We start from the raw sequence: 16,067 nt of genomic DNA on the forward strand, positions 1-16,067 counted from the left end.
ATTGAGGAAGAATCTGTTTCTATCATGAACAATATTTATAAAAAGATAAGTAATGAACAAAGTCCTGATACTCTAATTCTGTATCTGAATCTTGATTGTATTCCTGAGTGATTCCACAATTCCCCCATCCCCCTAATTGTGGCAAGGCTGAACACCAGAACTCCTTGGCCCCACCCAAACTTGAGTGGCCAGAATGAGCTTGGCGGAGAGGGGGAATAGATTCTCTTTCCCAACCTTGCTTTGAAGTAGAGTGAAAGTATTCTGTAGGACCCAAGCCATTGGCCAGAACTGAGACAAATCGCTGAATCCATTCATTCAATGGTGACTAAAATATTGATTTTTCCCTTTCTTTTTCTTGTAGGTATGGCCTCACATGTGCAAGTCTTCTCCCCTCACACCCTTCAATCAAGTGCCTTCTGTAGTGTGAAGAAACTGAAAGTAGAGCCGAGTTCCACCTGGGACATGACTGGGTACGGCTCCCACAGCAAAGTGTATAGCCAGAGCAAGAACGTACCACCTTCTCAGCCAGCCACCACAACCGTCAGCACCTCCTTGCCGATCCCAAACCCAAGCCTACCTTACGAGCAGACCATCATCTTCCCAGGAAGCACCGGGCACATAGTTGTAACATCAGCAAGTAGCACTTCTGTCACTGGGCAAGTCCTCGGCGGACCACATAACCTAATGCGTCGAAGCACTGTGAGCCTTCTTGATACCTACCAAAAATGTGGACTCAAGCGTAAGAGTGAGGAGATTGAGAACACAAGCAGCGTGCAGATCATTGAAGAGCATCCACCCATGATTCAGAATAATGCAAGTGGGGCCACCGTAGCCACTGCCACCACATCGACTGCCACCTCCAAAAACAGTGGCTCTAACAGCGAAGGTGATTACCAGCTGGTTCAGCATGAGGTGCTGTGCTCCATGACCAACACTTACGAAGTTTTAGAATTCCTGGGCCGAGGGACGTTTGGGCAAGTGGTCAAGTGCTGGAAACGGGGCACCAACGAAATCGTGGCCATCAAGATCCTGAAGAACCACCCGTCATATGCCCGGCAAGGTCAGATCGAGGTGAGCATCCTGGCCCGCTTGAGCACGGAGAGCGCCGACGACTACAACTTTGTCCGCGCCTATGAATGCTTCCAGCACAAGAACCACACGTGCTTGGTCTTTGAGATGTTGGAGCAGAACCTCTATGACTTTCTGAAGCAGAACAAGTTTAGCCCCTTGCCCCTCAAATACATTCGCCCAGTCCTCCAGCAGGTAGCCACAGCCCTGATGAAACTGAAGAGCCTAGGTCTCATCCATGCCGACCTCAAACCAGAAAACATCATGCTGGTAGATCCTTCCCGACAGCCCTACAGAGTAAAGGTCATCGACTTCGGTTCGGCCAGTCATGTGTCCAAGGCTGTGTGTTCCACCTACCTGCAGTCCAGATACTACAGGTAAGAGCGCTTGCTCAGGGACAGGAGATGCCGAGGGCCCACTGGCGCTGCGTGGTGGTTGCTGGGGGGTAGGGGGGATGTGAATGACACTTCTCCAGGATTGCCCTCAAGGCATCATCATTTAGTCAGACAATTAGGACATGTATATGGAAATGATGGTTAGAAGCCACGTAAGAAGGAAGCCAGTGTGCTCCTTGGCATAGATGTTCAGAGTCCAAAGGGATGCCTAGAGGCCAGGGTGCAGGGCTTGGCAGGGGGGGTTAGGTCCCCCGACACATAGGGAGGATCCAGACCTGGGCAGGCTGGGCCAGAGGGGCATGCATTACTGAAATCACTGCTGTAGGAACACCCAAGACTCTCATGGAAGACAAGGAGGACACCTGCCCCCCATTAGGCCACAGCAGGGAATCTGTGGGTAGTGGCTGATAGGATTGAAAGAGTAGCTTGGAGCAGGGTGTCGGGGGGATCTTAAATATCACACTAAGGGGTTGCAACCATGGAGCACGCACTGAGGTGCCAGAACAGGTAGCAGGGTGAAAGTGATGCTGGGAAGATGGCTTTTATGTCCCTGGGGAGGCAGGAGGGCGAGCAGAGGCCCAGAGGCCAGTCAGCCCCCGCCTGCAGTAGAGAGCTCCCGATTTGGATTTGGTCAGGACAGAGGGAGGCCTGTGGCCGCCCAGGCAGGGAGTGCAAAACTTACGCTCCTCACTCACTCAGCAAGAACTCCAGCATGTGCTGGGCACCAGCATGCGGCACAACAGCCCCGGCCAGGCCCTCACCATCCTGGAGTCTCCAGTGGACTGGTTCCCCATCTCGGCTGTGCGTCGGATGGGGGATGGGGTGGGGTGAGGGATGGTGTTGAAAACTAACCTGGCTTGGGTCCTAATCCCCACAAACTGAATCAGCCCTTCTGGGTGTGGGGTCCTGCATGGGTGCTTTCTAACAGCTTTTCTGGGGATCCCAGTGCGCAGCTGGGGTTGGGAGCAGCAGCTCTGTGGGGACCCAGATGAGAGAACACTGGCTTTAGAGTCCGAGAGACCCAAGGCTGGCCTGAATCCCCACACTCAGTAAGCTGTGTGGTGTAGCCTTGTTGCCTTGTTTCTCTGTGCCTTCACTTCCTCACCCATAAGCTGGGGAAGTCCGGTCACCAGCCTCAGGGTTGCTGGGACAGTGGACCGCAGTGACGCGGCCGGAGTGCTTTCCTCACTGGCCAGCTCGTGGTCAGTGCGTGAGGAGTGGAGAGAAATGGGAAGCAGAAGAGTCTGTTCTGGGGAGACATTGATGGGCTGTGCTTGAGGGGATGTCGAGCAGTCCAGTGATTGTGGAGGTTAGCAGGAAACATCCTAAAACTCCCGTGAGAAGATAGCACTGGCACGCATTTAAGAGATTGCCACATAGCCATAAAACCAGAGTCCCAAGACTCATGTGCCTGAGCCCCTGTGCCCTGACACTCTGATCGTAGGTGTGCTTTCTCCACCCTTCCCTCTAGGCCACAGAGAAACGCTGCAAAATGGGCTACGTCACGTGGGCCCAGCTGACTGGTCACCTGTCCCCATAGCTGACCCCTTTACCCATCCTCAGCCTGTGAGTCTCGGTGGATAACCTCACGCCCCCTTTCCTGAGAGATCTGAGCCACAGGTCGTGTCCCCCCATCCACGGGGACCCTGTTGTGGCTCTGTGCTGCCTCCCCTCCCAACCCCTACCCCTGCCATCTCCTGAGCTGCAGTGACCCTTCTAGGCTCTACTCCCATCCTTCCCCAGTGTTCCTTTCCCACTTTGTCCACCAGCCGCACCATCACCCCACCCCAGCTGAGGAGGAGCCTCTGCCGGCCTCTGCCTCCCAGCCTCCCTGCCTCCCTACCAGCTCCAGGAGGGAAGGCTCTACTGCTCACCGTTGCTGTCTGTCTCTCAGCTCTGGAAGCACATGGAGAGGGAAGCCAGGAGCCCGGTGCTGTGGCCACAGTGGGGTTGGGGGGAAGGCTTGGACATTGCAGGAGAGGTCCCTGTGTGAACCCTGGGGGAAGGGTTGAAGGAGGAGGGATGTGCAGGGGTGAGACAGCCGGCACATGTTCTCTTTAGAAAGTGCCTTTCTTTGAAAGGTAGCTCTGGGCTGCAGCAGCACGGGACATCTTCGTGGGTCACCAGCCCGGCTGCAGAGTAGCTGGTGCTCTGGCTTTTATTACTCAGTTACCCACGGTTGCCATTTAGCAAACAGATACCAGTTTTATTCATCTCTACTAGAAACTAAGCATGGCAACTTGTAAAGAGACTTTCAAAAACTCTTTAAAAGGCAATGCACACTGAGGGCAAAACTTGATGTAAGTTGACTTTGGGAGTCTTTCTGTCCTCGCATCCTCATCTTGTGCCCCAGTGATACTTCCCACCCTTCTCCCCCCAGATGGTCTCTGCCCCTGTGCCTGGGACCCAGCCTTAGGGAGTCCGGTGGGTGTGGAAGGCTTGTTTGCAGATGGTCTCAGGGCACTCCTTAGCTCTCCTCTCCCTGTCTTCTACCTCTGGCCCCTGTACCCCCATTTCCCTCAAAGACCCTCCCTTTGGGTATGATGTCACCTCCTTCTTTAGATGACTGTTGCCTAAAATTCCGGGCAGGCTAACCTCTTCCTCCTCGTGGTCACCTTGGCCAAAAAAAAGAGTGTCCTTTGGATCCCTATGATGGGCCTCCATGCCCAGCTCTGGTCTCAAGGACATGGTCAACATGAACGCCACATTCTGTACCCTCCCCAGGCCTCATCTGAACCCCGGAGCAGTGTGCTACCATAGCAAGCAAGACAGGTGCTTGAGGACGGTCATCAGCTCTGTCTGTGCCAGTCCTAGCTGTCTCTGAGGGACAGCCAACTCCAGAACATGTTTATCATGTTGATTTTCCCAATTGCTTTGCCTCATATGCGGGCAGGGGACAGGACAGGAGAAAACCCTCCAACTGTCCATCGTTTATCTGAGAAGGAAGACATTTTTCAGCCACAACTTGAGACACTGTGCCTGTGTTTGAGCTGCCTGGGGTAGGGAAGTGAACACTCTGTGGATCTAGCTTTCCATGGGGCCTGGCATCCCCAGGGACCCCCTATATCTGTACTGGATGCATCATCCACTGAGGCCTCTCACATTCAAAGGGGAGGAAACTTACATGTCCCTCATTGTAAGTGGGACAGTATTAAATGTCTTACCATGCTCTCTTCCCCAACAAGTGACATGGAAACGGTATGACAGAGAAACGTTCCTGTCCTTGATCTGAGGTACGTGGGAAAAAAGGTGGTGTCACAGGGAGGGAACTCCAGCATTTGGTTGGCCAAGATTGGGGGCATATGCCTATAGACGCAAGCCTGTGTTTTTCAGGAAACAGAGGCTCCTTTTTTTAGTTTTTTACATATGATGCATGAGTATCCTCTTCCTACTTGACCTTCCAATCTGAAGGTCTTTTATGTAGTTAACAGCCAAATCGTGCCATTTCTCAAACTGTATCGTGCATGAGAATCACCAGGAGGGCTTGTTAAGAACACATTTCCACCAAGATCTTGCCCCAGACCCACCAAATCAGAATTTCCAGAAGAGTGCCCCCAGAGAAAGTCTCCACCCTGTGTGTGTACACGTGCACACGCCCACAGAGTTCAACGCAAGGAACTGGAAGTGAGCTTGTGCAGGTGGTCTTAGGCCCTTTCTGAGAAACACTGCTGGGGAGAAAGAGATTTCCTTAATGGTGTCACCTTTCACGTGCTCACACCCCCAGAAATGGAGTTGTAGGTAATCCTTGGTACTCCCGTTACCTCACCTTGGAAGTCCCTGCCATTTCCCTACGTGAGTCTACACTGATGCCAGTTTTTGTGGGGTTTTCTGTTGGTTTTTTTTTCTTTCTTTCTGTTTCGGTGGAGGGACAGCAAGCAATAAATTGATGTGGGGGGTATTTCCACTATTGGCGTGACCAGGAAACTAAAAACAAGACCAAATATTAAGCTCTACTCTCCGAGAAAACAAACAAAAAGACACACCATTCAGGCAAAGGATAGTCAGTGATTAAAATGTGTAGATTTTCTTGTTTCTGCTCTGGACTGTTCAAAATACCCTATCTAGACTTAATTTAGAACACTTAAGACCATTACTGAGACCTCAAAAAAATGGGCATAAGATTTAGAACATCATAAATGTCCACTAGTCTCCATCTTCAGAATACTCTAACCTATTTTTGTCTGATTCTTTTGGTTGCAGAGATTATTTTCAGATTGGATACATGGTTGCTCGAGGGAGAGTGGAGATCTGTTTTAATCCAATTCATTAGTCATTCACTGGGGCCTACTGTGTGTCCTGTGGTATATGTGCTATTCACTGGCACCTACTGTGTGTCCTGTGGTAGATCTGCTAATGGGAAGGAAGTAAAGGAAGATCTCTAATCTTGAGTTTATGGTCTCTCTGAAGTGATCGAGGACACAAACAAATCCCCTAGAGTATAATTCTCATGCTATGATATTGCAAATGTTTGATCACTCTGTAGATATTCATTGAGCCTGTAGGGGACAAATCATGAGAAAAACCAGTTAGAGAAATTCAAAGTCAATGAAAAGACTTTGCCAGAGGGTTAATAGGGAAGATTTATTGAAGGAATCTTGAGGTGGGTCTTACAGGCAGTGAGAGACAGTGGTGAGGGAGCCTGGGAGCCCCCAGGATTGACACAAATAAGGGAAGATGGTGATATCTGGAAAGAGTTGAAGTCTTGGGTCAGAAAGTAAGGGTTAGGGGAGTGAGGTCTAATAGGGGAGAATATTAATATAGGTGTTGGCTTGGATCTAACAAGAGTAATTAAATGAAGTTAAGGATGTTAAGGAAGTTTAAGCAAATGGAATGGGAAAAAAAAACAAGTTGGGGGAACCTAGAGGCTAGGAGACAATAGTAGTTCAGGAATAAAAGGCAGAGGCCTTGGATTATAATGCCCATCCCAACAGTATAAATGTGAACACTTTCAGTGCTTTGAACTTTCCAGGTACTGTGACTGCGTAATTGGCCCAGAGGGGATAGTTTTCTGTGTTTGTTTTGCTCTCTTTTTTTTATTGACTTTGCTTTCTCTAAAGCACAATTCGGAAGCTCTGATCTCTTTGGAACCTGGTGTCAAATTCCACCCCTGCTACTGAGTGATAGGTTCCAGAGGGGGAGTCGGGAGGCTCCACCCCAGTGCTCCCCCTGTGTGTCCCCAGCTGACTGTGTTCCACTGAGTCATTGGTGAACGTCAGAGTGAGCCATCCACACTCCTGCATCTGGACCCCATTATGACCAAGGCCTGTGTTGGGACATATGGTTGGTCAGAGTTGATGGTTTGCCCTGTGGTCACGGGACTGTTTTTTCTCCTATGGGTTTAGCTTGGCCTCCTCAGCCCAAACTGGGAGCCCTCCATAATCTCCTCCCTATCAGTTGGGGACAAGGGGCATGGCACATGCCAAAATGCCATACTCTCACTTCAGAAAAGGGACACAGCTTCATAAAGCCATAAACATCAGTAGTTTCAAAAATTGTGTAACTTGTGCAGATAATAAAGTATAAAGGGAAGGGTGCCTGACTAGAAGATAGGTTTGATTGAAAAAAAGAACCCTGTAAGCAATCGCATTGCAGGCGTTAGCTTTTTCAATTAATTTACTTTTATTGCTAGCTGATAATAACAGGAAAAGGCTCTAGTTTACACTTTGAGGATATTCGGTGAAATATTCAACCCACTGACAATCTCATCCACCCAGGGAGACGGTGATAAACATGTGAAAACTTTTCGGTTGCAGCTTTGCTTTTCCGAGAAGAAGTAACCAGTAAGTCATCTGGCTGTTAGATTATCTTCAGTTTCCCTTTACTTGTCTCTAGGACCTTGAACTGTAAGGTGAAATAATTTGAAATTAAAATTTTCTTTAGCGAGAAGCTAGAGTGGGAAGCTTTGCATGTACTTGAGTATATCTGCCCAGGTGCCCCCTTCCCTCCTGCACACACATGCATGCTCACACCCATATGCAAGTACTCACACTCACAAACACAGTAGCACAGCATAAGCCCATGTATGGCATACGCAGATGTGAGTGTCCACCACAGCATCACATGGAAGGAGACATACAGACATGCAGCAGACATGCGTGTACGTGCAAGGACACACACACACCTTCCATTCAGAGACACGGAAGTAACCTGCACCCTCACAAACCATGTGAGCACACCTGAGCAACCTCACAGAAGCTGTCTCCATGCCCCAGAAAGTTGGCCCAGTTTCCTGCCTTGCAGCAAGGATACCTGCTATACGTCCAGGACACTGGGCAGTGAGCCCAAGGTATAAACCAGTTGTTTCCAAAGTGTAATCCAAGGATCCTCCTACTACAGAACCACGCAGGTACTTCTCAAAAATGCAGAGTCCTTGGTTGCAAAACAAATCTAATGAGGCTCTCTGGCAGTGGGGCCAGGTGCCATGCATTTAAACAAACTCTACGGCTACCTCTGCTATTAAAACTACTGAGGTACGATTGGCATACAGAAGGCTGTAGTGTAGGTAATGTGTGCAACTTGATGGGTTTGAAGATAAGTATATACCATGAAACTATCACTACAGTCTATGCCATAAACCGATCCAGCAACTCCACAAGTTTCTCCCCCCCCTTTTTATCCAACATCATTATCATCATCATCATGATTTTATCCTTTTAGAACTGTGGCTCTAGATGGTGGGGCTTGCAGAATCTGTCACCTTTCCGCCCCTTGGCAGGTGTACCATGTTCCCTGTCGAGATGGGAGAAGCAGAGCCTCCAGTGACACCTGGCTTTGAACCATGGATCATTCACCTGAGTGGCTGACAACCCCTCTCTGGGGCACAGTTGGTACATTGCTTGCAGTCAGACCCCTTTATGCCCCAGCAGTGGTGACAGTGAAGATCCCAAAATAGTTGGTAAGATAGGAGAGGGTGTGTGTGTTGGTGAACTGGGAAGCAGGTGGTTAGGAAGAGGTGGGCTGCTTGGGTGGGGGGAGATAGCAGATGAGCAGCAGAGATGACAACGTATGTCACTCTTTGGGTGATTTCCAGTAGACATAGCACTTACTGCCGGGTGGCAACCAGGCTCTCCCTGTAGCCACAGCTGGGTTTGGAGCTATAATCCCCATTTATGCATCGAACAAGTAATTTTTTGAATTCCGAAGATGTGCCAGACACTGTGCTTTGTGCTGAGGTTTGAAGAAATGAGTAGGAGTGCCTTCAACTATGCAGTTCTGCCCCCAAATCTGTAATGGAATGAGCTGTCCTAGGGGAGTCAGTGGTTGGGTGTGCCAGGCTCTGCTGTCCTTGCCCGCCCAGTGTAGACATCTCTCATTAAACCAAGAGGGGAGAGGGTACAATATAAGCCTGGAGTCTCCTTTCTCCTTTCACCTTCAGCCCTTTGGGCTGCTGGCTGATCTTAAAGCTAGATGGAGGGTCGGGGCTCTTGGTCTTGGGTATTGGCCTGTGACCCTCATTCCCAGGCAGAGACAGAGATGGTGGCTTTGTGGTAATGAAAGTCTTAGGTTGGGGATCCCCAAAGCCAAGATAGAGACAGAGCTTGGGTACAGAGAGTCCTTTCCGGAGAAGATCTCAGAAAACAGGAGCAAGAGAATGGGGAAGTGATACCATAATTAGGGGGCTGCCCCGTTCTACCTCCAAGGAGCCCACTGAAGGCCTTTGGGATTGGGCCCCAGAGGGTAAGAGGCTGGGGCTCTGGTCCCCGAGAGGTTGAGGTCTGTGAACCTTTGTGCGGGCCAAGCTGGTGTGAGGACTGGGTGGGCTAGGGCAGACTGAGAGGAGGCTGAAGCAGAAAAGCAAGGTGACGTGGTACATGACGGCGGCTGAAATCAGAGGGAACGCAATACACGCCCTGGGAGGGCCCAAGGTGTGTGCTGCAGCACTCTGCCCAGACCTCCGGGTCCTCCCCACCAATTACATGTGACCTGTTTTTAAATGGAAAGAGAATAAAAGGGAATACCTTTTCAAGCAAATTTAAGGAATATATAGGCCAAGAATTCAGAGTTGAACTCTAAACTTTGGTTGCTTGGAAGTTGAAGATCTGATAAAAGCTAATTTTTTTTTAAACTAAAATTAATGAATCTTGCCAGCACCCCACCCATTTGTAGCTAGTGAAGTGCCAGCTGGAGATGGAAGATGGGTTGGGCTCTGGAAAAGAATATCCGGGGGCCGGGGCTTGAGGACCTTGACATGGGAGCTTGTCAGAAGCAGGGGAGGGAGGTGGCAGGAGCTGCTTCTCCCTGTGTTCTGCACTCACGGGCAGTAGGTGTGCTGGCACCATTCCCTATGGCTCCTTTGTTGAATGAGTGAATGGCACCAGTGTCCCCGTGTGTCTTAGCCCAGCTCACACTGCCACACGGCAGATGCCCTCATTTGCCCGATTTCTTGCGGTCTTTCACTGGTCACCTAAAACCCGGGCCCCTGGCATCCGGGAGCTCCGAACCCTGGACCATACGGGACCCCAGTAGCAGCCCCCTGGGAGTGTATACATCTCACCAGAAACATTCATTCCCATCTTGCCTTTCCACCTGTGAGATTTCAATTTAAAACCTGAAGACAGCTGACTCGGCTTTTAACAGATTAGTTCCCTGAAATCAGCCAACATCTGTCATGTCCCATTATACCTTTGCAGAAAATTAGAAGTGACTCCCCTAGCATGGAGCAGGGGCTGAGCACAGCACGATCCGACTGGAGAGCCTTGAGGGTGTGAAGATGGTGCCATCCTCTGGGCCTCTAACCTCTTATCAGCCTCTCCATCTGGGGGACTTTACACCCATGCTAGACAGGACTCCCTTAACTTAGTCATCCTACCTGTGAGCTCGTGAACAAAGATTTCCTGCGGAAAATGGGGCTGCTCGTACACTGCTCCACATGTGCTCAGCACATGCGAAGCTCTCAGTAAATGTTAGCGGCTAATATTTTTACTGCTACTACTGTTATCATTGTCATTCTTCTCATCGTTACCATATGTGGCAACAGGCCTGGCTTTGAATTCCAGCTCTGCTACATTATAGCTGTGTGACTTTAGGCAAGTTTCCATGCCTCTCTGAGCCTCATTCTCTTCTCCAATAAGGGAAGAATCACAATGGCTGCAGAAGCTGTTATGGAGACTCGATGAGGGAGCAGTCTGTGTCTGACGCACCTGTGTGTACCTTGCCACCCGGCCTGGGGCGCTTCTCATGACCATCATGCTTTCCCCCTTGGGCTCCCTTCACAACGTGCGTCAGGTGTAGCATCTATTTCATTTGGTCAGTGTGTCTCTAGTGAGCAGCATCCCCAGTATTCCCAAGCTTCCTGGGATCACGCACAATTTCTTTTTCATCTCTGTAGATGTGGAGGCCAAGCACATGCTTTACTTTCAGTCGGTGCCAAATTGAAGGAGGGCCTGCGTGCTGGAGCATGGTTGGTGGGTTTCCTCCAGTGTCAGGAAGGGTCAGTATCCAACTCAACAGTGAAGGGGTCAGCATTTGAGGAGAGGAGTGACATCTCCCCCTCTGAGTTGGGAAGGACAGGTGACAGAACTGTTTTGGCTTGGCAAGAAAGGCGGGGGCACTGTTCCTGACTTGAGGGCACGGGCTGTTGCCATCCTGCTGCCGCCACTGGTGAACATGAGAACAGCCCTAAGGTCCTGCACTCTTCAGGCTGGACACAGAAGCCCCAGAGTGGGGAACGGCACGCTGGAAGCCTCATAAAGTTAGATTGCATCTGACACCTGCTGTGACTTCCTGCATCCTACTCCCCATCTCTGCCCACACCACGAGGGTCAGGGAGCCAAGAATGGAGTGATGTTGAGAGACTGTTCAGAGACCCCCTGCAGGTGTGTGTGTATGTGTGTGTACTGGTATGTATGTACATGTGTTGGATGTAAGTAGTTTTGGTGTGAGTGTTGGATTTGTGAGTGTATGTTGGTGTGTGTTGAATGTGTGTCTAATGTGTGTGCGTTGGATGTGTGTGTGTGTTGAATGTGTGTTTGGTATTGTGAGTACTGGTATCGGTGTTGGTGTGTTGGTATGTATAACTGTATTGTATGTGTCTTACATATGTGTGTGTGGTGTGCTTGTGTGTGGATACTGGATGTGTGAGTGTGTTGCTGTGGGTTTATTGTGTATTGAGTGTGTTTGGTGTATGTATTATATGAGTATTGGTGTGGTGTATGTTGGTGTGGATATGTGTTACTATGAGTGGGGATGTGTATGTGTGTTAGATGTGTGAGCTTGTGTTGGTAGTGGGTATATGTGGGTATTGGATATGTGAGTGTGTTGGTGTGGGTGTTGGGTGTATGAGTATGTTGGTGTGGGTGTGTGTTGTATTGGTGTGGGTATGTGTTGGCCTGTATGAGTATGTGTTGTGTGTGTTGGATGTGTGTGTGTATTGGTGTGTGTGTGTGTGTTCGATGTTTTGGAGTGTGTGCATTGGATATATGAGTATTGATGTGGGTATATATTGGTACAGGTGTGTGTTGGCATGTATGAGTGTGTGTTGGGTGTGTTGGATATGTGAGTGTGTGTTGGGTATGTGTGTGTGTTGGATGTGTGAGTATTGGCATGAGTGTGTGTTGATGTGGGTATGTGTTGGCCTGTATGAGTGTGTGTTGGGTGTCCCTATGTTGGATATGTGAATGTGTGTGTTGGATGTGTATTGGCATGTGTGTTGGTAGAGGTGCGTGGGGGGTGTGTGCTCAGTGGCAGCAGATAGACTGGTCCGTGGGATCCCCCATATGTGGCGCCCCTTCTGGTCCTGTTCCTTGTGACTGGGGACGTGTACTCTTTAGTCTCACACAACTTCATTTATGTAAACGTGGACCGTAAAATAAAAGTTCTGTGGCCAGAACACCAGGGACGTTGTTCGTCCTCCATTGACCTCCAGTGAAGGAGTTCTAGCTCTCTTTTTTGTCAATTAGAACTTCTATTGGCAAATAAAAATGCACCAAGTAGTGACCCCCTAGAATATAAATAGACTTGGCTCTGAGCTCAGATGTCCTCTCTTGTGGAAGTGGACTATCCACGCTGAACAGCAGCAGGATGGTCTCGAGGCGATGGGAGAGCTCTGTGTCCTGCTCGTGGCAGTGGAGCCGCAAATCCACATGAGGACTAAGAACTCAGGCTACTTACATCAAAAAATTAAATTAAAATGTTAGAAATAAAACCTTTAAATCTGTTTACCCTTCAAGACCTCTTAAGGAAATTGTTGATGCCATTAAACCCTTAAACCTTATCTTGCCTGGTTTTTCTTCCTGTTTTTGTTGTGTTGTGTTGCGTTGGGGCAAAAGAGATAAATTTGTTCATCCTGTCACAGGATGGCCAGCAGGGTAACAGTCATTTCTGGCAATGGCCGGATGGGGGAACCCATGGAAACAGCTCCGGGGAATAAACAGCTGCCGGGGCCGGAAGCACTTCTATCAGGCTGTCTCTTTATTCTGTGCATTGCTTCGTGTATAGGTCATAGACTTGTCCTCTAAAACTTCAGGACAGTGACCGCCAGGAACAGAGAAGTGACACACTGTTCCTTCTGAAGTGTCAAGAGTCCAGAAAGAAGATTAAGTCTCTGTGGAGAGCGGTCATCCAGCTTTATTATGCCTACAGGGTCCTGCCTTTGGCTGTTCCATTATTGTGGCCACGACCAGCACACCCATGTGTGAACCAACCTGATTGTCCCCAAACCAGCTTTTCCGTGTGGTGGGCCTCCCGTTGTGAGGAGATGTTCATGCTTATTACAGGGTAGTAGCTGGTTTTGCAAGGATTTTCTTGTGTCCCCCACAGAGAGGGCGTGCCTGCATGCCATCTTGGATGCAGAGGGTTGTCTCGCCTGTGTCTGAGTGTCAGACCTTGGAGAGGGGCCCCTGTCCCCAGCAGTCATCCCAGGCATGACAAGGCCAGTTCTGGCAGCAGGACCCAGGTCATGCACCCCAATAACTGGGCCATGGCCCAAGGCCACATGCTGGGCACAGAGCCACGTTCCTTCTTCTCCCTCCCCACTGACAAGAGCTTTTCACTTGCTCCTTTGGAAGAAACGAGAGGGTCACCAGCATGTGAACATCGTGTCACTGTGTCCTCTGCAACTCTGGGCGGCCAGTTTAAGACACAGGTCTTCTGCTGTGGCTCTCCTGGCAGTGAGAGGTCCGCTGGTTTGCAGATTTGAGCTCGCGGCCGCACTGCCCCTGTTTGCCTCGTCCCTGTTACACTGCTCAGGCTGCTCTCTCTGCATTAGGTCCAAGGAGCAATGGGCTAGCCTTCCTTGCTCTTGAACATTCTCTTTTAAGATGCTCCCCACATCTCCTTCCGTAATTCCCTGCCCTTCTTCCATTCCCTGCTCTGGCTCCCATGTCCCGGGTCCTAACCTGGAATTCAAAGCCCTGAGTCCCAGGACCCCAACCCTCCCCTCACCCCATGTGGCCTCAGTGTCTGCCAGGCACCTACACTGCCACCTTTGCTTAGACTTTTCCCCTGCCCTCCACGCTACCCGGAGCCCCAAGCCCAGCCCTTGTGAAACTGCCGTGACCGGAAGTGATCTCTCCCCTCCTCAAAACATTTGGATTTAGTGTAATCTGTCTTGTTAGTCATCCGTCCATCTGATCTTCAAGGAAATTGTACACTTCCTGGGGCTAGGGTCTGGCTCTTCAACCCCGTGGAAGAATCAGGGCTGATGTTATCAACTGGTTTTATGGTGAGCTAACACCACTAGCCACCTCTGGCTCAATCTAGGGAGATGACAGGGGGATAGACCTGGGTCCCAGCATCCCACCAAGTGCAGAACACAGGGTGAGTCTCTTAGCCATTTCCTCGGCTTCTGGATCCCATGATGTTCTGTGAAGGCGTTGGAACCCATGAAGGTCTCTGTATGTGTGCGGTACTGTGTCGAAGCTTCACACAGCTCCCCTGAGGCTTGTGTGTGTAGGTTATTAATTCTGATGTTCCTGGCTCTTCCTTTTTCTTCTCTTCCCTCTATGTGTGTTCTCCCAAGCTAATCCAAGTGGACATACCAGCAGTGATGGAAGTCTTAGATACCATGTAGGGCGAGAGCGGGGGGAGGACACAGCTAAGCAAGAGCCCAGCTTTCTGAGTGTTGTCCATTGATTGCTTTTCTGTCCTGTGCCAGAGCTGCCCCTATAAGAAACGTCTCCATGGGTGACTCTCGACTTGGGGCCATGCAGATCCAAACAAGGTTTCTGCTGGTGCTAACCAGCTGTGAGATTGAAGATAGATTTTCTTTGAGAAATGGGCCATTTAAAGTTTTTTTTCCCCAACTTTTCATGTTTATATTCCGTGTCATGGTTCAAATGGAAAGGCACCCATTTTCATCTCATTGCTTTTCTTTATAAGCTCCATTCAGCAAGTAATATGGAACACGGACTGCGTGCAAAATACAGTGGACACCAAGGGGACACTGCGCTTGGATCTGGGGAGGGTGCTGTGGCATCCTTGGAAAGAACATCTCTTCTGAGCATACACATTTAAATGACAGCCTCAGAAATGGAAGGCACCAAAGAAATTAGCCCAAGGGCCAAGTGGACCAGACTCTCTCTGGGACAGGGAAAGTGACAATCTGTATTTGCCCAGGCCTATGGGTATGATGGTCATTCATGTTTTGAGTATTCCAGGAATGTGGCTTTGTGTGACCATTATCCTAACTCTGAAGGTGGTTCAGACAGCATGAGCATCCTTGTCTCACCGTGGGGTCAGTGCCTTGTCTGGGGCCACACGTGTGTTGGTGACCAACCCACAAGTGCAGCCTATGTCCCACTCCATCCAGATAATTCCCCACTGAGGACCTCCAAGCTTGCATCTGGAACGCCGAGGGATGCAGAGGGACAGCCTCTAGCTGCTGTAGGCAGGCCGGGGCTTCTGGGTAGGCTGAGAAATGCTCTTACTGTGAGCAGTCTCCTGTCTATCGTCCTGCCCTCCCCACCCTCCTACAGACAGGCGTCCCGTCCTCTAGAGAGTGCCGAGGAGCCACAATTCCTTGTCATGTTGGGAGTCCCGAGCAGAATGTGCGCTCTGCGTGGACACTGTGGATTTACATACCGCTTGGTGTTCTTTGTTGCTCCCTCCCTGTCCTAGTGGTAGTGAAACGTGGTGTCCTTGACCCTGGACAGGACGATGTCCGCACCCACTGTGAAATGAACACGCTCAGGTCAGAGGCCAGATGGCACGGGCACACAGCCACCACGCACATGCGCACCCGATCTGCCAGGGCATGCCACACATCTGCGCATTACCCCACAGTGGACACGGGCATCGAGTCAGCCTTGGCCCCAAGAGCCTACCCTAAATCTGAGGACAGGATGAGTGCGGCTAACCATGATGCTAAAGTTCAGGCCCTGCAGGCTCCTGCACTGGGAGGGACCACCCTGCACAGGACAGAGGGACCCGCACTTCCCCACTCGGGGCCCGCCCTGCCCGCTGACAGCAGGGTATGCTGAGCCTCACACCCCCTGCTTTCCCATAAACCTTCTCCCTGCACCAGATCTGACTTCTCGCTATGGAAGGCAGACACATACGGCTTAAGCGTGGTCGTGTTCTCCAGGTACCAAAGAGGAAGCAGGAGAGACTGTACATATTCACGGTATCCCTCTTTCCATCTAGCAGGCAAGACTCACCACCCTTAAA

The 16,067-nt window shown here is 50.2% G+C and overlaps 1 protein-coding gene across 1 annotated transcript in view; it reads left to right on the plus strand.

Annotated features, from left to right (window-relative positions):
- Window positions 1–363: 363 nt before the first annotated feature.
- The window catches only part of HIPK2 (homeodomain interacting protein kinase 2), a 120,681-nt gene continuing 104,977 nt past the window's right edge, over window positions 364–16,067 (plus strand). Inside the window, 1 exon segment of the mRNA NM_001014769.1 lies at window positions 364–1,445. Coding sequence (NP_001014769.1) covers window positions 364–1,445 — 1,082 coding nt within the window.

The sequence above is a fragment of the Canis lupus genome, chromosome 16 (assembly GCF_011100685.1).
Source record: "Canis lupus familiaris isolate Mischka breed German Shepherd chromosome 16, alternate assembly UU_Cfam_GSD_1.0, whole genome shotgun sequence".
In the NCBI taxonomy this organism is placed as follows: Eukaryota; Metazoa; Chordata; class Mammalia; order Carnivora; family Canidae; genus Canis; species Canis lupus.